Source organism: Palaemon carinicauda, chromosome 9, assembly GCF_036898095.1.
Source record: "Palaemon carinicauda isolate YSFRI2023 chromosome 9, ASM3689809v2, whole genome shotgun sequence".
Lineage (NCBI taxonomy): Eukaryota > Metazoa > Arthropoda > Malacostraca > Decapoda > Palaemonidae > Palaemon > Palaemon carinicauda.
In genome coordinates, this window is record NC_090733.1 from 104,467,588 (window position 1) to 104,493,230 (window position 25,643).

The window sequence follows — 25,643 nt, forward strand, 5'->3', positions numbered from 1 at the left end:
AATGGCATCCTCCTCCTCCCCCACCTCTGTATACCTGTAGTAGTGGTAAGGTTGGTGGTGGTGGTGGAGAGGGGGGTTTGGGGAGGCTGCTGCCAGAAGAGGGGGATAGAGAGAGACAGAGACGGTCCTGGGCGGGCGGGCGATGTTGCTTAGACCGTAGGAGTTTAGTCGTGAGCACGCTGCCGTCCCGCGCTGTGTGCTCTCTCTCTGTGTCTCGCTATTCACACTACCTCACTCACACACCCGGACCTCACTCACACCCTTCACTTACCACCACCAGCCACTAATATATATATATATATATAAATATATGTTTATATATATACTATCATACTTTATCTAACCTCCTCTTCCCCACCGCTAAAAGATAACATTCCTTTTCCTCTTCTTCCTTACAACTGGTCTTACTGCTCATCAATCCGTTTAGTAATACGGTGAAAAACATTAATATTTTTCCTTATTGCTTCGTGATACAAACAACACTCACAAATATATTGCTGCAGTGCTTTGGTACTTAGTTTTCTCTCTCTCGCTGCTTGCTGCCGCTGCCAACATCAGCTGCCGTTGCTGCCTTTCATTCAATTGTTAGTTCTGACGCTCTTTCTGCTGTTCTGTGCAAAAGTGAGTGACTATACTACTACTGTTGCTTCTGTCGTTTGCATTCTTGTCACAAACACGCACACACCAACATCTGCCAAGCTATTAGGTATCGTATTCGTATTTCTTCTCTGTCCCTTTCCTTTCACGGTCTTCCCACTGAATTACATTAAAGGATACTACATAATTCAAAGCAACAACAAGCATACTAATAATTACAGAGCGCCGCCAACACAAAGAGACCTGACTGCAACTATACATATCTTGTATTGCCTTATCAATACATTAATATATTAAAAAAAAAATTACCCAAGCCCCAACTGCCCTCTTATATAAGTCCCGGGGCTGTCTCCCTCCCAAAACGTCGGTGGTGTGTTGTAGTGGACCAAAAAAATTAGAGTAGGACATCCTGTAAAATTATCACCGGTCGTCGTCACGTCAAGTCGTAATAAGTGTGAGTGAATGTGAAAGAGAAAAGGGGTTACCGCATGCCCATACATACGTAGATATAACTTCAGCGAGAGAATAATAGCAAAAGGAAACTCCGTCGTAACCAAGCCAATACCATACCAGCCTGTCTCTCTTGTACGGGGGAATCAACCAAGCAAAACCCTGCTGCTGCTGTTCCTGCTGCCGCCGCCGCTGCTGCTGCACCCATTCCTCCAAACCCTTCAGTTTTCACCTGCGAGTTCGCCGGCACTGTCGTCGTCTCCTTCGTCCTCGTCCTTAGGGCTCTATCTCATCTCTTCCTTGTGTCCTCTTCCCTTCCCTTTCCTCCTGTTCCTCCCCACACCCCTGCCTCCTTGCCCTCGTCCTAAACGCCCATCTCCATCACCACCAAAATTTTCACGGCGGCTGAACAACCCACGCCTATTTTCTCTTACCTTCCACCTCCGCCTCCTCCTCCACCTCCTCATTCCTTTTATCATCCACCCGCCAATCTGGAAGTCACACACTTCGACGTCATGGTAAGGAAGTCTCTCATGTGGTTTTCCATTCGCAATTTTGTGCTGTTTGACTGTAATGTTACTATTATTACAAAACGTTTCCCGCTTTTCCATGTCTTATAGATGTTGAAACAACATTTAAAACAAGATTTATCAGTTTCTAAGTGTTAATTACTAACGCCAATGCGGTTGACATGGTGTAAAGTATTTTTTAAATGCATGTGAGGCCGGTCGAGGTTGTATTGTTTACTGTGATGATAAATCCCCAATTCAGATATGGTTTTATTCCTTTTGCTACCATGTGTCCTGGTGGTCATATCATGAAACTGACACATTATACATTCCACATTACGGACACATTAACGCAAGTCCACACTATGAATGTACGTATAATACATGTAGGATGTGAATGGTAGAACCGTGTTGTGCAGCGTGTCTAGTATGTCGAGTGTCTCGGAAGTTTTCTACCTGTTCATGTTCCCAGCCCTGCCCTCGGGCAGGCAGCCGCATGCCTGCCTCCCTGGTGTCTTCGTTTCGTCTTTTCTTGCCCCCCACTCTTCTTACCTGCTGCTCATTTTGTCTTACCTTCCATCGCCTCTTGATTCCCTGTGGTCCAAGGGGCTTTTGTATGGTTATTTATTGTTTGTTATTGTTATGGAAACGCTTATACACGCACTCACCCTTGCTTCTACCGCTGTTGTGGCGTGTTGCTATCGTCGGTTGTTTTTCTTGCACGGTTTTCTCTCCACTTTGAAGTTTCTTGCCGTGTGAAATTTCTCTCTCTCTCTCTCTCTCTCTCTCTCTCTCTCTCTCTCTCTCTCTCTCTCTCTCTCTCTCTCTCTTTTGACACCTGTGCGATCTTGAGTAATCCGAACTGACTAGTTTGTCCGGTACGACTTCTGCATCTTGCCAAGAAGTGTATATTAGTAAATGTTCATATTGTATGCGCTTTTAATTTAAAAAAAAATTGTTTATATTGTGAATACACACACTATCAATACCTCTGGATTTAATTATACTAATGCAACATTTTGATCAGGGAGAGTTCCCCTCAGCTCTATACGAGGTTTCCGTGTGTTCAATAATGTACATGGTAACTGACTATTCACATGCAATTTGTTGGTAATTGAGTATATGGTTTTGTATGTGTTTTTGTTTTAAGAACTATTAGGCTATGTGAATGTGGACTTTCTGGATTTTTTTATGATCCTTATGAAATAAAATTGTCAATAGGGCTTATATCCCATTCATGCTATATTAATTCTGTTGAAATTACTTTATTATGGTAAGCGAAGGTTTTCTTGTTTGTCATATGTGGACGGTATGATAGTGTGTGTCGGGGGAGGGGAGACTGCACCATGTGGAAGATAGTTTTAGAGATAAGAGAATGTCGTCCTAGGAGAATTTGGCGACACTCTCACTCTCTCTCTCTCTCTCTCTCTCTCTCTCTCTCTCTCTCTCTCTCTCTCTCTCTCTCTCTCTCTCGTCGTGACCATGAAACTTTAAAAACTCTGGTCTTGATTCTGAAGTTATTTTAAAGTATTTCTTGACTCATTCCAGAGGAACGTTTAACTTTCCTAAAGTTAAGCTTATTGAACGTATTAAAATTTATTCATGTATGCGCATATTCCTTGTGCCTTTCAATAAGCATAAATATAACATGGCTACATTTGTTCTACGTCTCAAACAATGAATTATGTATAGGTGCGCCCACTAATGGACCCCCCCCCCCTGCTCTTTGCTCCACCCTTCTCTCTCCCTCTTCATCGGGGATAATTAGATCGGTAATTGTGGAAGCTGTTGACACTCCCCTTCCTCGTCACTCGGAAGACGTTGGTTACGCAAATGTAGCATTCCATCCATTCTTGATGGTTAACCCTTTTTGAGCTAATCGTTTCAAACGTTTGCTGTGTTAATTTATCTTTCGGGCGGTAAACATCCTACGTGGACCCTGAATCTCTCGTATGTTTATTCCATGTTATATCTTCCTATTGGTAAACTGTCCTTTCGGTAAAGGTTGGCGCAGTATTGCAAGTATTGTGTTCGAGCGCTGCGTAATACGGCTCGATAGCCAGGGTCACTGAACCGGTTACAGTGGACAGGTAAGTGGAGGAAGAAGGGACTGACAGTGTGACAAGATTTGTCCGGGGGAAACGCTTCGTTGATCTGAACTGAATTGAGAGAGAGTATAGTTTCGGGACGCCTGGAAACGTTTGGAGAACTTGTGTATAGGTTATTATGTCTTGTATCTTATGTTGATATGCAGATTGAAATATTCAATTACTTCCTTTAAGGGGCCGGGGTTAAATGAAGTATTCCCTTTTGAAAAGTTGTCCAGGTCAAAATTCTCTCTCTCTCTCTCTCTCTCTCTCTCTCTCTCTCTCTCTCTCTCTCTCTCTCTCTCTCTCTCTCTCTCTCTCCTAAGAATTTTGTTGCTTATATCGCATGTAATATGAAGTATAGGCGGCTATCAGTTTTGGGGAAATTTAAAGGTCCTGTTCTCATGCACCTATTTACTTGGGGCGCTGGGAGGGCGAGAAGATTGGCACTCTTTAAGGACGGACACACACACACACACGCTGGTCGATCGCTCTCTCATTGGCCCTCAGCGTCTGATGATGACCATAGCAGCAACAACGGTAATCCTTAGACTGGGTGGTTGTTCGTCACTTAGCCATACGTTATATATGGTTATGTAGTGGCTTACAGAAATGGTGGGTGGAGTAGCTGTTTGGGATGGAAGTGAGAGGAGGAGCAGCAGCAGCAGACGTGGCCATTGATCGCAGGAGCCCAACAAGTGTTCCCCTGGCGAACTGTTTGGCCTCCCCTCTCTGCTGCAGCACTACACCGTTGTCCTGCCGCAGTGCCGCATCTACCACCAAGGCACCTCCTCCTCCTACTGCTCTCTCTCTCTCTCTCTCTCTCTCTCTCTCTCTCTCTCTCTCTCTCTCTCTCTCTCTCTCTCTCTCTCTCACAGTACTATTTGTGTTCTGTGGGAGTTTTTTCCGCTCGTTTTCGAAATTATTCGTTTTGCGGCAATAGTTTCTATTGTGGATTGCAATATCTCTCTCTCTCTCTCTCTCTCTCTCTCTCTCTCTCTCTCTCTCTCTCTCTCTCTCTCTCTCTCTCTCTCTCTCAAAAGGTTTTTGGGATATACTAGAAGTTTGTTCTGTCCATTTCGACATTATTACTCTTATGGTGATCGTTTCTAATGATGAATACTTCGTTTTTAAGGGTTCTTAATTATGCTAGCAAGATTCTTCATTTTTTTTGGGGGGAGGGGGGTGTTGGCAATTCAGGTAGCATAGTGTTCGTTACCCAATGAGGTTTGTCTTCATTGTTAAAATGCCCCGTTGAGTTATGGCCTCTGTCCTTGACCAGAGCTTTTATACCTTACTGGGTCAGGGAGAGGAGTCCTTTTCAAATGTGCATTCGGTCGTAGATTTCATGTCTATAGTATACTGGTAGCGTTTGTTAATGTTTTAACCTAGTATTTTAACTATGAAAAATCTAATGGCTTGTTTGGAAGAGCAATCATTGTTTGCTTATTACAATTTTTCACCAATATTGGATATCGGTAAAGAAATTTAAAGTCCGGTCTGTGATTGAAAAGTTTAATGCAATGATCATGGTAACAAATCCTACTGAATGAGATACCACGTGCATTTTCTATGTGGGCTAGTTCTGGTGTCGTTTTGTTTCTTCGTGATGCGGCAGTTCGATAACCCAATCAATCTGTTGCAATTTTTTGGTTAAAATGTCCTGTCAACTGGTATTGACATTCTTTTCTTCTGAAGTATTTTTTTATTTACTAAATGAATTGTATAGTGTTATTTAGGGAAGATTTGAAGACTGAAAGGAGATGGCATCTCTTGTTATTTATCCGTGGCATAATTCCAATATTTAGGATAATATCATGCCTAGGAAACTTGTGAAATTTTTATTTCACGTTACCATGGTGTACCAATTAAGATAATTTTAACTGAGGGTCGATTTTATTAAAAGCGTTAGGTGCCATGTCAGCAATACATTCCCGGTCAATTTAGTGTTCTAGGTTTCATGTTTTTATTATTAAGTTCCTTGAACTATTGGTCTGACAGTCTTTTCTGTTGGGAAAGTGATCATCTTATACAGTACAGATAAAGTGTAGTGACTTGCTAGTTTGTGACTATCCCAATTTTGTCTGCAAAAAGGAATTTCCTAATTTGGGTAGTGTATAACGTTAAAACATTTTTCCTGAGTTTGGTAGCATACAATCTATAAAACAGCCCCCTTATGCCCTTAATTTACTTTACCTCGCTTAATGTCTTCCTCTAAATTTCCTAAAGCTAGCCATACGAAGTTCATTCTCCGTGGGAGATAACTTGTTGCCATGAGCATTGTGAAGGTCTGAAACGTCATTAAGGTATTGACCATGTTGCAATTTTTCCTAACTGTAGTTCGAGCACTTGATAGGGTGTACCGCCAGACAAGTTTGATACTTGCATGAATTTGTGTTAATCATCGCTCAATTGTCAGTTTTGGTAATAGTTTTGAAAGAATTTAAATAGTGCGGCATAGCCCCTCCACAGAAATTGGACACTTAGAATTCAGAAGGACAACTCATTCCCTTATCCGAAGCTGTTTCTCTTGGATACCTGAAAATCTTTCCAAGTTATCAGTTATCAATATATAGGTCATTATTTCAAAATGGGTATCTCAGTTTCTCATGTAGTATTGATTAGATTGTAATTTTTTGACCCGTTGATTTTTTTTTTTACACTTTTTAGATTAATTTATTTTACCCATAGAATAATTTTAGATTTTTTACCCATAGAATTAATTTTATAACTGCCCTAGTTTACAGATGATATTGTCTGCATCTCCTGGATTCCTTCTAATTAACCAATGGCTAAGGGTTACAAATAATCAAACTAGATCAATACGCTCTTGTCTTTTCATCTCTTATTTCTCTTCGGCGATTATTTACCCGCAGGTGTGTCCTTCAACACCAAGGAGTAAAAGTTCTGAATAGGGATTGCATTCAGAAGTTGTCATTGTTCAGCTGTTATTGATAATCATGGTTGCACGTGATAGGATGGTTTAACGTTATTGGTGTTTTTTCTGGATTTCATTACTTCTAGTTGTTTTCTTTGCTCGATAATAAAGAAATCGTCTGATTTTTTTATTTAAACCAAGGCTAGAAAAATACTTGCTACTTCATCTAAGGGAATGTCAATCCCCGACAAAGCTTTTAAAAAGGTATTGCAAGGTAGAGTTGCCTCTCCGCACCTCAATAGCGTGGCACTCGACTACAAGTTAAGGACGTGATGTCTTGCCGGGAAAGGCGTGTTTGTACAATACTCCTGGTCATAAGAGAACATTAAGATCCTTCATGCCACCTTATAGAATTATTGCTTCACTGGTGAAGCATATAGTACATTACGATGTTTTAATTCAAGCATTTTAAAACATTTTGTCTCAAATCTAAATGAATGGTTTGAACTATCTTTTTGACGGCCTTGCAAAACTGTCTGCTCAAAGGAGCGGAAGCAGCCAGTTGTTGCTGTCTTTGAGCCTCGTAGATTAGATGATGGAAATTCCAAGACTATTATCTTTAATGAGGTTACACCCCCTACCTCATGCAGCGTTGTTTAAAAGTGGTTTAATATAGCTCATTGGTTATGAGGTTGAAAAGAATGTGTTCCTACGAAGGTTGGGTTTGTCCTTTTTTCTTAATTAAGATGAAAGAATTCACAAGGAAGGAAAGTGAGAGGGGAGGTGGGTTCAAGGGAGTTTGATTCCTCCCTGTTACTTGATGCGGTGGTGGAGTATTGCCTGGTTGTAATTGATTTGTGATTTGACGGCGATGGCGTTTGTGTGATGGAATCATGCATTCCTAATTCCAGATAATCATCATGATAGTTTTCACGTGGTGGTGCAAAGTTACCTCGAATTAGTTTTGGTGTTTTTATTTATTGGAAATGTGTTAGGAAAATGAAAGGTTAATATCTCTCTCTCTCTCTCTCTCTCTCTCTCTCCTCTCTCTCTCCTCTCTCTCTCTCTCTCTCTCTCTCTCTCTCAGCTATGCTGGTGGTGGTTTAGGATTATGTTTAGCGTTTAATCCCCATCTATTTAATTGTCTTAAATCATAAATAAAGGCCCATCATCGACCAGAAACTATTCGAAAATATCTGCTGTTACCAGTACTGATTCATTTGTCTCCCGGTGGGGTGACGCCTTATTCTTGCCATAGGGTTTTCATTTCTATTTTGAACGTTAATTTATATATTCTTTTAGAATTAGATTAATTTAGTGAAAATAGTGGAAGTATGAAATCATTTGTGATTTGTTTAAGTATATTGCCTACACTGGTTTAATTCCAATCAAGTTGATAATTAGGGTTTTAAGAACGGTCGTGTTGCATATGCAAAAGGTAACAAGCAACATTGCATGCAATGGATGAGAACCCACTAATCAGTTGGCGTTGCAGTAAGGAGCGCTTGCTCGAACGTAATTCATGGTAGCGTACCTCCTATGATTTTTGTTATATAATAATTTCGTGTTCATTTGTTTTGTGTTTTGGGGGCCCGAGTGAGTATGTGTGTCAACACGGGTCTGACCTGGCGGATCAATGACTGCGCCAGTTGGCTGCTGGATTCCGCACATGAGTACACGCCCACCCTATACTGCCCTCCTACCCCCACCCCCTCTTTCCATGTGCCTGCCCCCATCCTGTCTTTCCCCCCTCCCCTCCACCTCAGTATCCTCCACCCCCTACTTCCTACATAACTTACCAATTTGTTACTTGGGAACATTAATTCGCAGCAACTGCTTCATTCGTGTTAGCCTTAATCAGGTGCTTATGTCTCATACAGTTAACCCAGTCTCTCTCTCTCTCTCTCTCTCTCTCTCTCTCTTCTCTCTCACCTGTGTTGTATAGATGGAAAGAAAGCGACTCAAGCTATGCGCCACACCCGAGCAAATAGTTTCGGTGTCTGTTGACCTCCGTTGCTTTTCCCACACTTAGTTGGATGCCTTTCAACTAACTTGGAGCTGTCTTCTTTTTTCGTTTCCATGTCACCTTCAAGGGTGGTGGGGCTGGAAACTTTTTTCATGCTTATTATAAGCAAGTTTGGACAATTTTATGTTACAATGTGCAGTCGACCTGATTCATCACAGTTTCTGGAAGCTCCCCGTGTCAGGTGATCTATGAAATGTTGTACAAGTATATAGTTTAGTTTTTGTTGAAGGCCAAGCATTGTATAAATAAGTAGCACCTTCCAAGAAACGTTTTCACTTACTGGAAGAGGTTGTTCGTCTGAATTGGAAGCTATATATGATTGTACTTTATAAATACATTGTTTATGCAATTAAGAAGTCTTCCGCCATCAGTTTGGTTGGTGTGGAAATATTTTGTATTAAATGTTGGTAACTATTTTCGTTCTTTAAAATGCTTTAATTTCAAATGAGTACTCTACTGCATTTCAAAACCTTAACATTTAATCCAAAGTTGGAAAAGCGTGTGGCATCTTTAATGTGGTCAGGTGTTGTTTGATACTGACTTGTGTTGGAATGGGAGGAATGAACACATGAGGTCGAGGAGACTTAGAAGAAGAATCACTCTGGACGAGGTGGCATAGTTGGGGGAGCGCTTCAAGGTCATATCTCTCTCTCTCTCTCTCTCTCTCTCTCTCTCTCTCTCTCTCTGCCCCTTTAAAAGGTACTTCTTTGTTTATAAACCAATAGCAATAATCGAATCGTTCCAACATATTTTCTTATTGAATATCATAAGTAGCCAGTAATACCTTCTGTGTCTCCATTCACGAATTTATACCATGAGGAACTCGAGGAATCTGTCCCCAGATCGTGTTAACATCTGTGCAATGATCTAGTCAGACACAAGGGTTTTCTATATTTTTTTTTTTTTAACTCCATCCTCTCGCCACTCTCCTTGGCTTTGTATGGGTTAGCAGGATTGAAGCAAGTAACGGAGACATTCCTTTAAGATGACTATCGTCATTGTGTTAATAAATATGGGTACGACCTAGATTCCTAGCATGTGATTTGATTTCTCTCTCTCTCTCTCTCTCTCTCTCTCTCGTACTGAAGGAATGTTGAGGAGTGGCCAGATGAGAGAGAGAGGGAAGAACGGTGGTTGCTTACCCCGGGCTTTAGTATGGTTCGAGAAGAAGAGGTTGGTTAGTTGGTGGCGGCGTTGCAGAAACTTACTACTTCACCACCACTCCCTCTTTGGTTAATCGAGCGCTCACGTGATGAAGTTTGGTTCACTGCTTTATGCTTCTTCACAAAGTGTGTGTGGAAGTTAAAGCAGCAAGTGGAAGAAAATTGTCTCTGATAAAGGGGAAGGTCTCTTTCCTTGTTTTATTTTCTGTTCCTATGCCGTTTTCAAATTGGAATATAAAGTTGGATGATAGGAGAAAGATTACGTTTCTTCCCCTCATATTTTGCCTTGTATTAATTACTATGAATATTATCTTATTAGTATACTAGATTAAAAGAAATAATCTTCACCTCCCGATTCTGTTGCTATTTATTAATTACTAGGAATATATTGCTAGTGTTAAAGGGTGGTGGGTTGGGGGGGGGGGGGTTAAATCGGGGCTGTGAGGCGTGATGGGCGAACGAACAGTCGTTGTAGAGCTCTGTAAGCTGGTGTGTCTAGCCAGGCAGCATGACTGCTTTAGCTAAGATTCCATCCTCCCCCAACTATGTGAGAGGGTGGATTGGAGAGGACAACAACAGTAGACTTGGAGAGAGAGAGAGTTTATTTTAGCTTAATATGGATGATTATGTTAACAGATGTAGAGTAAAAGTCTTAGAAAAGAAGGAAGATTCTCTCTCTCTCTCTCTCTCTCTCTCTCTCTCTCTCTCTAGCTTTCAGTAGAAGAATTTGTAAAAATTGTATCATATGGTAAAGATAGTTGTGGTACTGTTAACTTGACATAAAGTATGTACATCGCAGTGAAATTCCCACCAAAAGTTATCTGTATATGGTTAAAAACCTGTTAGCGGTAAAAGAAACTTCTTCACTCTTTATCATGGTAGAAATCAGCCGAAGGAATCAGCAGTTGTCTGATCTCGGTGACCCGGACTTGTCTACGGCCAATTGATCGTCATCTCGAGAGTAACCAGTTCAGATCCCTTCCGGCAGCTTAGAGATATCAACAAGGAATTTTCACGGTGGATCCTTTATTGTATTCGGAAGAGCGTCGACTTGGAATGTAAAGACAACTTCATTAAACTCTCTCTCTCTCTCTCTCTCTCTCTCTCTCTCTCAGCAAATGAGTCTCCGCGATTGGACAAAAAGTTGACATTCAAAATCCTTGTCTTCTCGAAGAAACAAGAGTAATCCATTGGGATAGTAGCAGTATCTGCTATTGGCAGACTACCGACGATGTAACACTCGAAGACCTAAAGTTAATGCACAATCTTGATAGACAGAACTCCCTCAGACCAGTGCTCCTTGCCAAACATCGGCGTCATGTTTATAATTTCACATGGCGCTTCGATTATCTGTCAGTTGGATAGTCAAATCGGCCACTTTACATTTCCTATTTTTGATGACTGGGATGCATCATAGGATATTCCTATAACATTTGGTAGGGTTGATGGGTCTGTATATATATATATATATATTATATATGTGTATATATATATATATATATATATGTGTGTGTGTGTATGTATATGTATATATACATGTGTGTATTATATATATACATATATTATAATTGTGTTTGTGTATTAACTGGTTCATCCTTTTGGGATTCAAACTGCTTGTTAAACTGGAGTACCCGGCATATAAAAAGGAAACTGAATAACTGCATGTTGATAAGTGTACCATGTAATTGGGGTCTATGATTGATTGCCAGACATACTTGTGTTGCCAGTGACGGCAACATTCCAGAAGCCCTGAAGTTTAATTTTCTTTACACCTGTATCAGCACTATATTATGTTGTTACTATTCCATATTAACAATTTCCGTGGTTTTTTATGTGATTTACTCATATTTTATTTACCTTCAAGGAGGTGATACGCCAAATCTGGTCTTAATACATTTTTTTCTCTTATGAAATTGACTTTTTTTTTTTTACGTTAAATCCACAAATTTATCCTATTTTTAGTCCCGTTACTAAGAAGGGTTTGCTGCTTGTTACCAGTCTAAGGTGGCCCTAATTCCCTATTTTGCAATGTCTCATGATGTTGCATGGTCATTAAATGCCAATGAGTTTGTGTGCATACACACACACACGTGTTAGAGTCGACTACATCGATCATGGTCCTTTCTCTTGGAATTTCAATATTTTATTTTTTGCTTTGACCCGGATTGATGAATAGTCAAGGCGTTTTGCCCCTATATTTGCGTAGTGTTTCCCACCGACCTTTGTCTTAAACTGGCATTTTGTTCCGATAGGAGCACATTTTGAACCTAGTGATTCCTGTCTGTCGTCTTCTGATTTGGTATGCAAAACAGCTTAGCTTTCTTTAGTCAAGTCAACTTGCCGATTTCCTTCAAAAAAAAGTTTTGTCACATGGTCCCAGTCTGCGTAAGTTTCTTTTATTGATTGGCATACATCTTGGACTAGTGGTGAGAGCGTTCTCGTCTAGGTCCCTTCGATACAGAAAGGATTGCCATCACATCAATGTAGAGTCGGTGGAGCGTGGAGCATAGAAAGAGTTTGGAGGTGGCATTGGTGGTGTGGGAGAGCGGCTGTGAGTAATTTGACGTTTCGTGCCCAGGGCTCTTGTCTATTCCCTCCCCCTCACGTATCCCTTTTCTCTCCCTCCTTCGTCTTCCTCCACATCCCCCTCTACCATCCCTTTCCTACTAGACCTTCCCTTGTTTGTCATGGCACCCTTTCTTCTACTTTTTAATGTATTTCAAACATTTTTTTTAATGTTTGTGTAGTGTGGCTTCATTAAGGAGGCCAGATTGCGACAGCGCTCTCTCTCTCTCTCTCTCTCTCTCTCTCTCTCTCTCTCTTGATCAGACTCAAGTGAATTCGCTCATGTTGAGAAATATCTTTGGGCAAACACCTATCGAATTTTCCCGTTGTAATGACTTCCTCCCTCTTGTTTGTAAGTTACTAGAGGGGCGCTTTACCGAAGCCAAGAGAACCCGACGGTATGATAGATCATAATGTCACCTAAAAGAATAGTGATGCAGGTTCGGTCAATTCAAGGTTATTCTGTTTTTACGGTTTGTCATCCTGTTAGAATTCAGGTTTTTTGGGGGGATGGCTTTGGACTTTAATGCAAAACTCCACCAGGAGAGGAAGGGAGTTTATCGTCTGGTTTGTAAATCATACTTTTTTCTTCTGTAGTTAATAAAATTTAGACAAAAAATACTTTATTCCATGTCTATAGACTCGGTAAAAGTTTTAAGTAAAACCTTGCCCTTCTTTTTATTACAAGATCTCCCTTTTTCGGTCTTTACCTCTTGATTCAGTTAAGGAAGTTTTGATATACAATACTTAACCAGTATAGTGCTGGCAAATGAGTCTATCGTCAATTTTTAACTTCAGTTGAATTGAAGCTACCATTATCAGTTATCTTTTAAGAGAGAACCGTTTGATAGCTGAAGGTATGTGGTAGTGCATTCGCCATCTACAGTACACGTCTTCCTGCTGTGGCTGTGGTGGCAGTTTCTCATTACCATCTAATTGATGGGTGAAGGAGTGCTGGCGGGTTCCTCCTCCTCCTCCTCCTGCCGAAATGGCTGCTGTAGGTTAGCCCGCCACCGCCAGTATCCGGCCTATGTTGGTTTTGGCTAACTTTGGAAGTTCGGTAACCTTAGAAGTAGATGGAAGTTGGGTAACCTTGGAAGTAAATGCAATGCAAGTCGGTAGCCTTATATGGAAGTTAGATAACCTTATATGGAAGTTTGGTACCATAGGGAGTAGGGTAGCCATATAAGTAGATAGAAGCTGGGTACTGTAGGAAGTATGGTAGTCCTCTTAAGTAGATGAAAGTTGGGTACCGTTGGAAGTAGGTTAGCCTTGCAAGTAGATGTAGGTAGGGTAGCCCTCTAAGTAGATGGAAGTTAGATAACCTTATAACTTATGGAAGTTAGGTAAACATAAGTAGATGGAAGCTAGATACCGTTATACGTAGGTGGAACTTAGTTAACTATTATTATTATTATTATTACTTACTAAGCTACAACCCTAGTTGGAAAAGCAGTATGCTATAAGCCCAGGGGCTCCAACAGGGAAAATAGCTCAGTGCGGAAAGGAAAAAAGGAAAATAAAATATTCTAAGAAGAGTAACAACAATAAATATCTCCTATATAAACTATAAAAACTTTAACAAAACAAGAGGAAGAGAAATAAGATAGGAGAGTGTGCTCGAGTGTACCCTCAAGCAAGAGAACTCTAACCCAAGACAGTGAAAGGCCATGGTACAGAGGCTATGGCACTACCCAAGACTAGAGAACAGTGGTTTGATTTTGGAGTGTCCTTCTCCTAGAAGAGCTGCTTACCATAGCTAAAGAGTCTCTTCTACCCTTACCAAGAGGAAAGTGGCACTGAACAAGTACAGTGCAGTAACCCCTTGGGTGATGAAGAATTGTTTGGTAATCTGTGTTGTCAGGTGTATGAGGATAGAGGAGAATATGTAAAGAATATGCCAGACTATTCAGTGTGTATGTAGGCAAAGGGAAAATGAACCGTAACCAGAGAGGAGGATCCAATGTAGTACTGTCTGGCCAGTCAAAAGACCCCATAACTCTCTAGCGGTAGTATCTCAACGGGTGGCTGGTGCCCTGGCCAACCTACTACCTACCTATAGAAGTAGATAACGTTTGATAACGTTAGAAATCTTGTACTTTCTCCTATGTCCCGTTTTGCCTGTACTTTGTATGTATGCAAATGTGCTCTAACGTAGTTGCCTCTCTCGGTTGGGAGTGCCAAGACAACGAGAAACCTTTGTTCGCTCACACAATAAAATAGGAACCGGGTTCTGTATTCTTGTCGAGGTTGAGAGTAGACAAACTTGCTCTTTTTGCATCGTGGAGTGGGCTTGGTGCTAAACGAGAAGTTGATTTCAGTAATTTGTCATTCCGGTGTATTTTTTCCTCTGGTTCAAGATTCAAGTCATTACATATTGTAGTTTAAGACATTTATCTTTTTTTTTTATATACAAATTTAAGTTATTAGATCATTGAATTGGAGTAACAATTTCCCATTTGTTAATATCTATGCTTGAGCTAGATTACAATGTGTCTACTTTTCAAGTTTAAAATGACAAGGTCTGGATAAAGAAAGTGCAGAGGTTTGGTTGGAGCAAAGAAACTGCTCATGCCAGACGGTCTTCCCAGAGTGAATGAACGCCTATGAGTGACAGGTGGCTTGGCTGCTGCTGTCATCGGAGACGCCCTCCCCATTCTAACCCCTTCCCCCCACTCCCCCTTTCTCTCTCTCTCTCTCTCCTGGAATATACTCCTATCCGGAGATTTTAACTTTCCTTTCGTGGATTGGAAAGAACGGATAGAAGAAAGTGGTTGTATGTATACATATAAAAAAGATAGTAATAGTAGCGCAGAAGATAAGAGGCAATTTGAAAAGCTTCAAGATATGCTATTAGAACATAATATGCAACAAATAAACCACATTCCAACAAGAAAGGAAAATGTCCTAGATCTAGTATTTGTGAATGAGGTGAATTATGTTAAAGAAATAATAGTGTATAACACGGGAATTTCAGACCACAATGTCATAGAATTGATAGTTCATTCCAAAGCAAGTGATCACAGAATTAATAAAAACACAAAAACTTTGGGAAGGATATGGAAAATATAACTTTTACAGTAAGAATATAAAATGGTCAGAAATAAATGAAGAACTGGATAAAGAATGGAAAAATGTATTTATAAGTGATAATATACAGGTAAATACGGATATACTGTACAAAATACTGGAGAAAATTGTTGAAAAATATGTACCGAAAAAAAACAATAAACAAAAGACGTGCATACCAAGAGACAGAAGGATCTTATTTCAGAAAATTAAAAAGTGGAAGAAAAATCTTGCAAAAGAAAAAAATGTGTGGAAAATGAGGGAAATAAAATGTAAGATAGAAAATGCAGAACAAAAGATTATACAGTCGAAAGAAAATGAAAAAAGGGACTTAGAAGAAAGGACACTTCAAAATATAAAAAGAAACCCCAAAGTACTTTACTCCTATGCAAAAAAGATGAATAAAAGGAGAATAGAAATAGGCCCTCTAAGAATTGAAGGACGGCTAACGAATGAAAAAAAGGAAATATGCAACATATTAGCAGAAAAATATGAGTGAGTTCACGCAAGAATTGCGAATGAGAATAATGAAACAGAAATGAGAGAAGAAAATGTTGAATATCTAACGGATATAGATATTAATGAAGCAGATATTGTCACGGCTATAAACGAAATTAAAAATGGATCGGCAGCCGGACCAGATGGAGTTCCAGCGATTTTGTTAAAAAAAACTGCAAACACTATCGCGAAGCCACTTGCAATACTGCTAAGACAGAGTATAGATATGAGCGAGATATATGTTAAACATAAATTAGCTTATATAACCCCTATCTTCAAAAGTGGATCAAGACTAGAGGCAAGCAATTATAGACCTGTTAGTCTAACATCACATATTATGAAAGTGTATGAGAGGGTAATAAAAAAGAAAATAATGAACCATTTGGTCAAAAATAATTTGTTTAATATGGGTCAACACGGTTTCGTACCTGGAAAAAGTACACAGACCCAACTGATAGCTCACTATGAAAACATATACAATAATATGATATATGAAAAAGACACAGATGTGATCTATCTAGATTTTGCAAAAGCCTTTGACAAGGTAGACCATAACATATTGGAGAAAAAAATGAGAAAGCATAATATTGTGGGAAAGATAGGAAAATGGGTAAAAGAATTCCTGCAAAACAGAAAACAGATAGTGGTTGCAAATGACGAGAAATCAGATGAAGCACAGGTAATATCTGGTGTGCCCCAAGGTACGGTATTAGCTGCACTGCTATTTGTTATTATGATCTCAGACATAGACTGTGATGTTGAAAACTCCGTAGTGAGAAGTTTCGCCGATGACACAAGAATAAGTAGAGAAATTACTTGTGATGAAGATAGGAACTCACTACAAAGAGATCTAAACAAAATATATGAATGGGCGGAGATAAATAGGATGGTATTTAACTCCGATAAATTTGAATCAATAAATTATGGAAACAGAGAAGGAATGGTGTATGCATACAAGGGACCTAATAATGAGACAATCACAACAAGGAAGCAATTAAAGACCTTGGTGTAATTTTAAATAGGAATATGTTATGCAACGACCAAATAGCAACACTGTTGGCTAAATGTAAAGCAAAAATGGGAATGTTATTCAGACACTTTAAAACAAGAAAAGCTGAACACATGATTATGCTTTACAAAACTTATGTGCGTAGTACACTCGAGTACTGCAATGTGATATGGTACCCACACTACCAAAAGGATATTGCGCAAATAGAGAGTGTACAAAGGTCCTATACTGCTAGAATAGAAGAAGTTAAGGACCTTGATTACTGGGAAAGACTGCAATTTTTAAAACTATACAGTCTAGAAAGGAGAAGAGAACGCTACATGATAATACAAGCATGGAAGCAAATAGAAGGAATTGCTGAAAACATCATGGAGCTTAAAGTATCAGAAAGAGCAAGCCGAGGTAGATTAATAGTGCCAAAAAGCATTCCAGGTAAACTGAGAAAGGCGCACAGGACATTAATCCACAACGCACCAGCATCGATAATGCAGCGACTATTTAATGTGCTGCCAGCTCATCTAAGAAACATATCAGGAGTGAGCGTAGATGCGTTTAAAAAAGCAGCTCGATAAATACCTAAGATGCATCCCAGACCATCCAAGACTGGAAGATGCAAAATACACTGGAAGATGTATTAGCAACTCTCTGGTGGATATACGAGGTGCCTCACACTGAGGGACCTGGGGAACCCAAACAAAAAATAAGGCAATAAGGTAAGGTAAGGCTCTCTCTCTCTCTCTCTCTCTCTCTCTCTCTCTCTCTCTCTCTCTCTCTTTATGTATATATATATTTATTTATTTGTTTATTTATATACACATACACGTGTTTCTGATATTAGAGCAATAGCTTGGCTGTCATGACTTTGGGAAAACCGTAATTGTACTATAAGTTTGTTATCGAGGATAGTTTCTAACGAACACGGTATTTATTATACTAAGGAATTCTTATGCCATAACTTGGTAAAAAGTTGCACTTAAGAAGAAAGTTTTATGGGGCTGTTTGCGGGATGTTAGCATTATGTCGACGTAGGTTTGTCCATATCGGACGTATAATAATGGGTTCATATAGAAATATGAAAACCTGATCATTTGAATACGAACGAACATCGAAAGGCGCTCTAAAGATTCTATTGAGGCTTTGGTTTTCTTCCTGGTCGAGATGAGGGGGGGGGGTGTTGTTGGAGGGTCTTCGTAGACCGCAACGGGTTGTAAGGGGGGAGGGGGGATTTTGCGATCAGCTCGGATGCCGTAGTAGGTCAAGTTCAAGGTGGGAACGACTTTTGATCCATCCATTCTCTCTCCAATTAGCGCTTACCACATTTCTAAGCATTTGCCATTCTTTACTAAATATTTTTGAGGAAGCCTTTATTAACAATTGCAAAGTTTGTATTTGCTACTTACATATCTTGGAAGGTTGTTTAACTATTCATAGTTCGCATTTTTTAATTTCTACTTAACACGAGACCCGGGCATTCCTTCGTCGTCTTGTGTGCGCAATGTGAAATTGTCTTCGAAGAATTAATTGCATGTGTCTGTGTGAATACACTTAAAAGGAAGATGGTCTGTGCTGGAGGCATAGATGTTGAGGGGGGGGGGGGTGCGATCAGTTATGTGTCGGGCAAGGTCATGATTACCATGAGGGAGAGACTATTGTATCCCCAGACTCCTTGCTCCATTCTGACTGCCAATTTTGTCTAGCAAAATTCTCTCTCTCTCTCTCTCTCTCTCTCTCTCTCTCTCTCTCTCTCTCGATGTTTTAAGTCTTTAGAAAATCCCTCACGTTTCTGTTCCTTGCTGTCAAGAGGCTGTTATTATTAGTACAATGGGAAGTTTCTCTCCCTATCTTAATGCTTCGAGTGGTCCATTAGTATTAGGTTTCAAGGTCTTGAAATGGGCCTTAACAATTGTGCTCTTGGAATGACTGACACTAGGCTTTTCATTATGTTCAGGAATTCTTTACCTCTTAAAACTTTCTTAAGTGTTATTTTTATCTATAAGTTTTAGTTTTACTTAATCCGAAAAAAGGTGACGTCCTGAAAGTTTTATCCTTTTGCTTTAAATATTACTATTATGTCCTTCCCAATTAATATTAACTTATGATGGTGTCGATCAAAGCAAGTACCAGTAATTATAACGTTTTCCCCAAATTGATTTTATTTCGTTGTTGACATTTTTCGTGAAAATGTTCCAACTTTCAGCCTGAAAGATGAGATTTTTTTTTTATCACGGTTGTTACATACAAATGTATTAAATTCTGATACTTTTGTATGTATTACCGTAGGTACCTACAAATTTATTGAATTCCCATTTGCTTTGGCATATATTGCCGTAATCTAAAGAACTAGGAGACCAGACTGCTCATCTACACTACCTTAGAAATGATAGAGAGAAGAGTATTCAAGTTTATTTGGAGGAAATAAGAGATGAGTATTTAGGTATATTTTAAAGCAGTTTGCCGTTTAAGGAGGAACTGTATTTACATATTTATAAGTGTTACAATTTCCACCTGCTTTCTAGAAATACTTTTTCTCTGGAAATTTTAGAAAGTATTTTAGTGTACCGACATTCCCCTTCGGGGTAGGCTTAATGCCTGCCATTTTAGAATTCTCATTACGATAAAATTCTTGTCATTAATGAAATTGTCTCGCCGGTAGGTACATGCATATTGTCTTTCCAGGATCCATTATTTAATGGTTCTATTGGGTTCGATTTGGGCCTCTGGGTCCTCCTAATGTTCTTTTAAGCGAGCCCAGTTGACGCCACTATATTCCAAATGAGATTTTGGTGGTGTGGGTTCCACTGGAATGTCTTTTGTTTGCGTTGTTTCACGAAAAGTCTCCTTGTGGAAGGATTCATCTTGTGAATTAATACGTATGTATCCTGTTTATAATTATGATTGATACGTAGGTGTCCCCTTGGTCTGGTTAATATATAGGTGCAATTTATTTGTGATTTATTATATATTGTAGGTACCTTCGGGTTATAAGTTGTATGTAGGTATCCTTGTAACGTACTACAGATAAGATTTATCATTCTTAAAGTTATTAGATAGAAACTAGTTATGGCAAGACATGTATATTCCTACAATCAGTAAAAACTTAAACTACTGTATTTTCCTACGATTATTTAATTTTACTTCTGAAAACTATTTCTTCTGTGGATGTTTCGTCGGTGACGATCAATACTTAATGCGATGTCTAGTTGAAATAGTAGTTGCGTCTTTGTGTGTATGTGTGTGGGCCGAATCAATATAGGGGTCCCTCCCTCCTCCCCAAGCCCAAACCTACCTGCCTACACCTTCCTAATTCCCCTATCCCATTCCCCGACAGGTGGTGCTTCCCTCACTTCTTTCTAGGCCCTGCTGCTTCTGCCATTACCATACCCCCTTCCCTTCCCCTCCCTTTCCCCTTCTCTCCCTTCTGTGTACTCCCTCTTTACACCTGGTTACCCTCTCTTAGACATTGATGGAGAAGGGAAGGGGATCTGGGCTTTGATCTTGACTTCACTTATGGGATATCCTGGTGATTTTAAAGGCATTAAATTAGTCTGAGGCTAACTTGGTTATATGCTTCAAGATCCGTATGTTGGACATTTGTTGATGGTTTGCTCTCATTGTGTCTGGATTATGAGGTGTTGTAGGTTATGTGGAAGGGTTGAATTGTTAATTTTAATATTGAGATTTATCGAGTTACTCTTTGTATTTACTTTGTCATTACAGTTATCATGTCACAGTTGAATTTGTAAGGTGTACTGTGGTATTTCCGTTGCAAGCCCAATCATGTTTTAGGGTTTTATCTTGCTGCATCGTACGTTTAATTCGCTTCATCTACGTTTCCTCATTCTTATTTGTACGTTTTTACCATTGGAACTTGAATTAGAATAATTATTATGCTATAAAAAAGGTCAAATTTCGCTACCTTGAATGTACTGTATCGCAGGACAGGAATTTTTTTTCCAAGTCAAATGCAAATTTGTGGAGTTTGTGATTAATTGTGAGGTCAAGACTTGTTAATCAGTTTATTTGCAAATAGTTACTGGTAAATTGCATCTTAATTTTTGCAGTTTTGTCGAATGAATTTGCGATGCCAAAAAAAATCGGAAATAAATTGTGCAATAAGGAACATATTTATTTTGAACATAATTGGAGATTACCCTTTATATATATATATATATATATATATATAATCCATGTATTTTTATTGCATGATAATTTTAGCATCCGTGGCACCATGGTTAATTTTTGTTTTTTTTTCTTTTCAGGTAAGAATTGGTGAAGCCGTTTCTCTGTAGGGGTTTGTGAGTAAAACCTGAGACCTAAGTCTCTCTCTCTCTCTCTCTCTCTCTCTCTCTCTCTCAATTCCTTCCTATAGTTGTTTGCTCTGGAACTTGGATCAGCCAAGTGCTATCGCCAAAGTTTTCCTCCTGCATATCAGGACTTAATTTTAGACTGTTGTTCCGCTATAAATTCTGTGTGTTTTGAAGGTTTTTAGTGGTCTTGGTGAAGTAATGCTGGTGAATCCACTGAGATGTAAAGATGCAGTTTGTCATTGATACGGTGCGTGTTGCTCAAGGATTGCCATATCTAGTTCAATGTACCACGTGTATTTTGATGCAGAATGTAATGGAGGTATATGGCTTTATTTATTCATTTGCTTTACTCATTCGTCCTTTCCAGTCTCCATTACACTGGAATGTTGTCGATTCTTTTAGGTCACGCATTCTACGATGCACAGCTTTTGTTCTGACGTTTGAAACTTTTAAATCGTGCTTGTAGTGTACCACTTTTCATTCGTAACTTTACAGTTACACTTTTCAATCGAACTTTTAATGTGTTTTCTAAATATCTTTTGCCTTGCGCTGCAAAATATTTTAACAACGCTGAATGACACTCGTGTCTATGACGAGGACTCTCACACCAGTCATGTTTTAGCGGTTCATTTAAGAAGAAAGCAATTTCGCATTCCTCTGAATTTTGTTAAACTTTCTATAAACAAGACGGAAAGATGAATATTCACGGCCTCATTCAATTGGTGGTATGTAGTTGATGACAAGGGGGGGGGGGTGAAGGGAGGGGTGGTCATAGTTGTAAATGGAAGTTTGAAAGAGGTTTCTAGGTGGTGTGGTGGGTAGGGGTTAAGGGGAGCTGGTTAGATTGGAGGTGGGGGTGGAGAGCCGGCATTCACTTCTTGAACAACCTGTTGATTATCGATCATGACCCTAGCCATCTCTCCTCCCCCTCTCACTCTCTCTCTCTATCTTCCTCCTACTCTTCCTCTTCCATCTCTTCGTCTTCTTTTATTCTAGTGAGCCTCTCATTTTGGGCCGCCTCCCTCCCTCCCTTCCCCCTTACTCTCCCGTATCCTCTATCCCTCATACACTACCCACATCATGCCGTCCGCCCTCACAAGCGGCTGCTGCCTCCCCTCCTGGTCTTCGACCTCCGTGTCCCACCTCTACTGAAGATGAGCCTCTCTCCTTCCGTCTTTGCACCCCCCCCCCCCTCCCCTTCCCGTACCCTTCTTCAACCAGGTCCTTCGTAACGCCTGGGAGATATCTCTCTCTCTCTCTCTCTCTCTCTCTCTCTCTCTCTCTCTCTCGAGTTCTTTTCCCTTGTCGTGCGTTGTACTTGTTCTCAGAGTTTTCTCTTCCCGACATCAGTAATTCATGCCTTTTCGGGAGTAAAGAAAAAAGATGGGAATGTTTGCGGTTTAGAATCGTGCCGTCATGGGCAGAGGCCCTTGGATGGAACTCGCTATTTTTTTCTTGTCCTATCAAATGGAAGTTTGTTTTTATCTTTTTCTTAATGAAATACTGGGGTTTGCTGGTGTTGTCATCAGTTGGGTGTACTCTCTCTCTCTCTCTCTCTCTCTCTCTCTCTCTCTCTCTCCTGTTTTGGTTTCTTTATTAATGAACCAGAAATGCAATTTGGTTTGAGTATGTTTTACATTCCAAGTGTTAAATGCAGACTCCAGTTAAAGGGGTTTCACTTTAGACTTAACATACTTTTGTAAACAGTGAACTGCTTATCTATCACAATAATAATTCGTAACATTTACCAGAAGCTGAGTGTTATTTCAAGCGAAAATAACATTTTTCCTCCTAAATTTATTCGAGGCAGCCTATTGGAGTCGAAGTTAGACTCATTGGTATGTTTAATCTCCCTTTTGATAATCGTTCACCTGAAACAATACGGGGAAGAGTTTAGAGTTTCTTAAATTCCAAACGTTCAGCTATAAATCTCTCTCTCTCTCTCTCTCTCTCTCTCTCTCTCTCTCTCTCTCTCTCTTTCATCTTTGTGCTGTATTTGTATTCCTAAAGATTTATCTGTGATCTCGAAGTTGTTAGTAAGTTTACCTAAGGTTTTTCTTTTAGTATTGTAAATACTTTTCTCAAGTATTTAGTAAGCTAATCTAATGTTTTTTTGTATTGTATTGTAAATATTATCTGTCATTTCAGCGTGGCTCTGATGACCTGCTGGCTCAGAGCGGGGCTGTCAGCAATGGTTCTATCATGAGCCCGGCAGCCAACCACGCCGACAATAACAATGATGCCAAAAAGGTAAGTTGAGTAAACCCCCCCCCCACACACACACACACACACGATTGATTTTCGACCCCCTACACCTACCCCCACCCACCTTTTGTGCAGTCTATCACTTTGTATTGAATAAGACTAGGTAGTCAATATATATCTTTTAATGTTTACATATGGATCAGGAATTATGTTGGAAAATGGGAATGTTCAGTAAAAAATATAGAAGTGTACGAAGCTAATTTATGGAAAATTTGACAGAACTAATTCAATAATTGTAATATTTTTTCTTGCATTGTAAGATGTGGTAACTGATTTTAGTGTTAAACAGACGGTAATGGAAACTACCAAGTAAGAATAATTACATTGGAGATTAGTTTTCAACATTTTATCGTGATTAGAAGTGGACTTGAAGTTTTGTTAATATTTGATTGAAAAAAAATGGGAAAAATCCTACTCTAAATGGGTTTAATGTCCTTGGACTGTAATGGCAGTGTGCTCTTAATTAAAGACTTGACTATAATCATAAACCTTTAAATGGGAACATTTCCAGCCAGTGGCACCACTTTGTATACGTTTGATGTTTAGTTCTGTCACTTTTTTGTTTCACGGAGTAGTTTTCATATGTAATTAGTTCTGGCTATCCTTAGAAATGGTATAATTTGGATCTATTGTTCTTGTCTATTTACCGTTACGGAAAGAGAACAACGTAAATAATGAAAATGTCTTTGTTTATTTTAATGTGAAATATCCAGTGTTCTTGGTAAATGAAAATTTATTTATTGAATATTCAGTGGTTTTGATAAGTAGAATTACAATAAAAAGAATGAAAATCCAGTTGTAGATGAACTTCCCGGGAGGGTAAGGACGGTTTTGTGTTATGAACGGTATATAGGCAAATGAGATATATACATAGGAATGTAGAAAATGTATGGTTGTATCATATGTATAATGTCAAGAGCACTCTCAGTTTTTAAAGACACTCCCTATCTTCGTATCTATTGCCTATTAAGGTCTAACCGGTAAGGTTTGGAAATAAGTTTCAAATCAAATATTAAAAAGTAATATTTATTTTCCCAGTCTTAGCATCTTCTGTGCGATCGTTAAAAGCCACATTACCTGGTCGTACGAACCATTGTAAATGAAATGGTGGCGTTGTGTGGACACCAGGGATCGTGTTAGTTTGTCTCATTTCCATGGTGCAGTAGTTACGAGGCTCGAGGGCCTGTGAATCCTGAATGCTGTCCAGCCAGCATAACTAATGACGTAGTTTTCCGTGGTTAGTGAGGTGGGGGGGGGAGCAGGTTGTCTTCTGGGAAACCTGCAACAAGCTACGGCTGTTGTGTTGGACCAATGGGATCTGAACCTTTTACCACGTCCCATTTTATTTTTAGCTGTTTATTATTTATCGACATTAATATAAGCAAGTATAAATTATTGGAAATGTGAAATCATTACGATTTTCAGATAAATCGCTGGGGTTTTAAGCGTTACACCACTTCCCATTTTGATTTATTAGCTATTTGATGTTAACGAATTGAACATGAAAATATAGATAGTTGAAAGGGAAATCAGTAAAATTTCTTTAAATAAAGGGAAAAGTCGAGGTAATACATCTCTGTTCAAGAATGTCTCAAGTAATTCCTGCCTTCGCAATAGTAATTTCATCATTTCGATTGCCATATCAATTTCCTATATTTAAAAAAAAAATCTACATCATGTTTCTCAGTTCTCCCTCCATTCAAGAATTTCTAAGCGTAATAATGCCTTAGCAACGTTAATTTCAACATAATTCCATCCCTTTGTAGGTGTGATAAAAACACAATATTAATATGTATCAAAGGTATTGCTAGGTCAAAGAGATGTTTTTGCATCCATACGTAATGTTTGTTCATTTCAAATCCTCAGGTTAAGCTGGACACAAAGAATCCCGGTGCCCCGTCCCGTGTCATCCACATCCGCAACATTCCCAATGAGGTCACTGAAGCAGAGATTGTCCACTTGGGCATCCCCTTCGGCAAGGTCACCAATGTTCTTGTACTCAAGGGCAAAAATCAGGTTAGTATATTATGTAGTAATACACTAGTAGTATTCCTGTTGCAACTCTCTCTCTCTCTCTCTCTCTCTCTCTCTCTCTCTCTCGTGTTCTGTAGAACATCCTGTGTCCCATTTCCTAGAATCAAACTTGTGTCCAATTTAGGCTGAGTATGTAAAATCAAAATTAACTCTCTCTCTCTCTCTCTCTCTCTCTCTCTCTCGTGT

The 25,643-nt window shown here is 39.4% G+C and overlaps 1 protein-coding gene across 19 annotated transcripts in view; it reads left to right on the forward strand.

The window, feature by feature from the left end:
* Positions 1–25,643, forward strand: part of heph (polypyrimidine tract-binding protein 1 heph) — a 202,561-nt gene that overhangs the window by 159,513 nt on the left and 17,405 nt on the right. For 18 of the 19 annotated variants that reach the window (XM_068380160.1, XM_068380156.1, XM_068380154.1 and 15 more), the window contains 2 exons: positions 23,307–23,408; positions 25,290–25,439. In XM_068380160.1, coding sequence (XP_068236261.1) covers positions 23,307–23,408; positions 25,290–25,439 — 252 coding nt within the window. Of the gene's footprint in view, positions 1–314; positions 1,566–23,306; positions 23,409–25,289; positions 25,440–25,643 lie in introns of those variants that run through there. The other variant, XM_068380161.1, reaches the window with a different exon arrangement.